General features: G+C 42.2%; 1 protein-coding gene across 1 annotated transcript in view; it reads left to right on the plus strand.

The window, feature by feature from the left end:
- ELP1 (elongator acetyltransferase complex subunit 1) overlaps positions 1 to 2,034 on the plus strand; it is a gene marked incomplete at its 3' end in the record, with an annotated part of 34,926 nt that overhangs the window by 7,670 nt on the left and 25,222 nt on the right. The window contains exon 6 of the mRNA XM_007448451.1: positions 1,406 to 1,502. Coding sequence (XP_007448513.1) covers positions 1,406 to 1,502 — 97 coding nt within the window. The remainder of the gene's footprint in view (positions 1 to 1,405; positions 1,503 to 2,034) is intronic.

Genomic DNA, 2,034 nt, shown 5'->3' on the forward strand with positions numbered 1-2,034 from the left:
AAAAAAAAAGGCAGGCTGAGGACATGGGGTTGGGGGGACCATCGGGTCCGGCTCTGTTTCACAGGTAGAGGGTGGTAATGGACAGATCGCTTCTGCTCTAGTAAAACAAGCTGTTTGGAGACCTTAGGGAATGAGTCATCCTAGAAAGATCCTTTTTTCTTGCCAAGTTGTGTTTTTTTTTTTTTTTCACATAGAGAATAATTATCACCAATATTCATTTAAAAAAATATCTCACCACAGACAGAAATGAAGTACTCTGTATCCCTTCCTGATACCCTCCCCCTTCCTCCCCAGAAGGAGCTGCTGCCCTGCATTCACTGTTGATCATTCACGTGCATGTTTTTATACTTTTCCTACATATGTATATATTAGTCTTTTTTTTCCTGATTTCTTTTCCTGGATGAAACTCTATGTTTTCCTTCTTTCTGGATACATTTTGAAGGATAGAGCTACAGGATTTATTGATACTAGATCAGATATAGGATAAGAGAGAGAGGAATTGAAGATAATCCCCAGATGTGGGCCTGAGCAAATGGAAGCACTTTGTCTATATTATATGTGGAGATTTCCCTGAGCTGACCTTCTAGGATAGATGAAATCATACACTGCCTGCCGTTACATTTTCCATCCTTAATTTATTTCTGGCTACATTCCGTGTAACTCATGTTGTCTCTTAACCCTTCACTAGAGGAAGTTTGTGTATACCACAGGGCAGTTTCATTGAGAATAAGTCTTGTTAGGCTGCTGTGTGTTCCCTACTGTGCAGCTTGTGGCACTAGCACCATTCTGACTTAGCCTGTCACTGGAATGTGATGATGGATGCTCAGGTGGTCATTTGTCCCCAACCCCACAGAATTGGCTTCTGTCTTCAAGGCTTTCGGGACAGAGATGCAAGTGGCACTGGAAACCTTCTTTCAGTGCTGCAGAATGTGGAGCCTTTCCATGTTTTCATCACTGCTGCTGGCTTTATCTCCTCTGGCTCTTCCCTGCCCACGTTCCTCTCATCTTCTTAACTCTTCTGTGCAGCATTGTGAAGTTTACTCAGTGAATAAAACTCTACCCTCTTAAATTTAGACAAACATTAATTTCCTTATATAGTTACCTGATAGATTCCTCAGCTCGTTATTTTTAATATCTAGATCTGTAGCTCTTTTTCCCTGTTGCTATACCTGGAGGCCACTTTTTAATGTCCAGAGAAAGATTTTGTTTTGTTTGGTTTTAAGTTCTTTTCTCTTGATTTTTGGGTCTAAGGGCCCTTCTGGAAGGGTTCCTGAGGATTCTGTGAAACTCGATTTCTAGATAGCTTAAACCTTATATAAAAGATTTAACTTTAATAGCCTGAGGCTTGTTTGATTCTGGGCCATTTAAGGCCACCAGTAACATTTGTGTTTTTTCCTCTCTTTAGCACGAGTCTGCTTTGCCCTGGGATGACCATAGACCACAAGTTACCTGGCGTGGTGATGGACAGTTTTTTGCTGTGAGTGTTGTTTGCCCAGAGACAGGTATGGAAATAAATTTTTCTTACTTTTGCTTTGAGGGTTTTCTTTCATTACACCCATGAGGTAACAATGTGCTGCTTTAGGTGTTAAACGAATATAGAGCTAAGAATCAGAAGAGTTCTTTGAGGCTATTTGGCCCAGCCTCCTACCTGTTGGATATGAATTTTTTTTTTAAAGCATTAAAAAAATTTTTTAAATTTATTATTTATTTCTAAATTTATTTTATTTATTTATTTTTGGCTGCGTTGGGTCTTTTGTTGCTGCACGTGGGCTTTCTCTACTTGCGGTGAGCGGGGGCTACTCTTCATTGCAGTGCACATGCTTCTCATTGCAGTGGCTTCTCTTGTTGCGGAGCACGGGCTCTAGGTGCGCGGGCTTCAGTAGTTGTGGCACATGGGCTCAGTAGTTGTGGCTTGCGGGCTCTAGAGCGCAGGCTCAGTAGTTGTGGCACATGGGCTTAGTTGCTCTGCCGCATGTGGGATCTTCCCGGACCAGGGCTCGAACCCGTGTCCCCTGCATTGGCAGGCGGGTTTTT

This window comes from Lipotes vexillifer, unplaced genomic scaffold, assembly GCF_000442215.2.
Source record: "Lipotes vexillifer unplaced genomic scaffold, Lipotes_vexillifer_v1.1 scaffold765, whole genome shotgun sequence".
NCBI classification, from domain to species: Eukaryota; Metazoa; Chordata; class Mammalia; order Artiodactyla; family Lipotidae; genus Lipotes; species Lipotes vexillifer.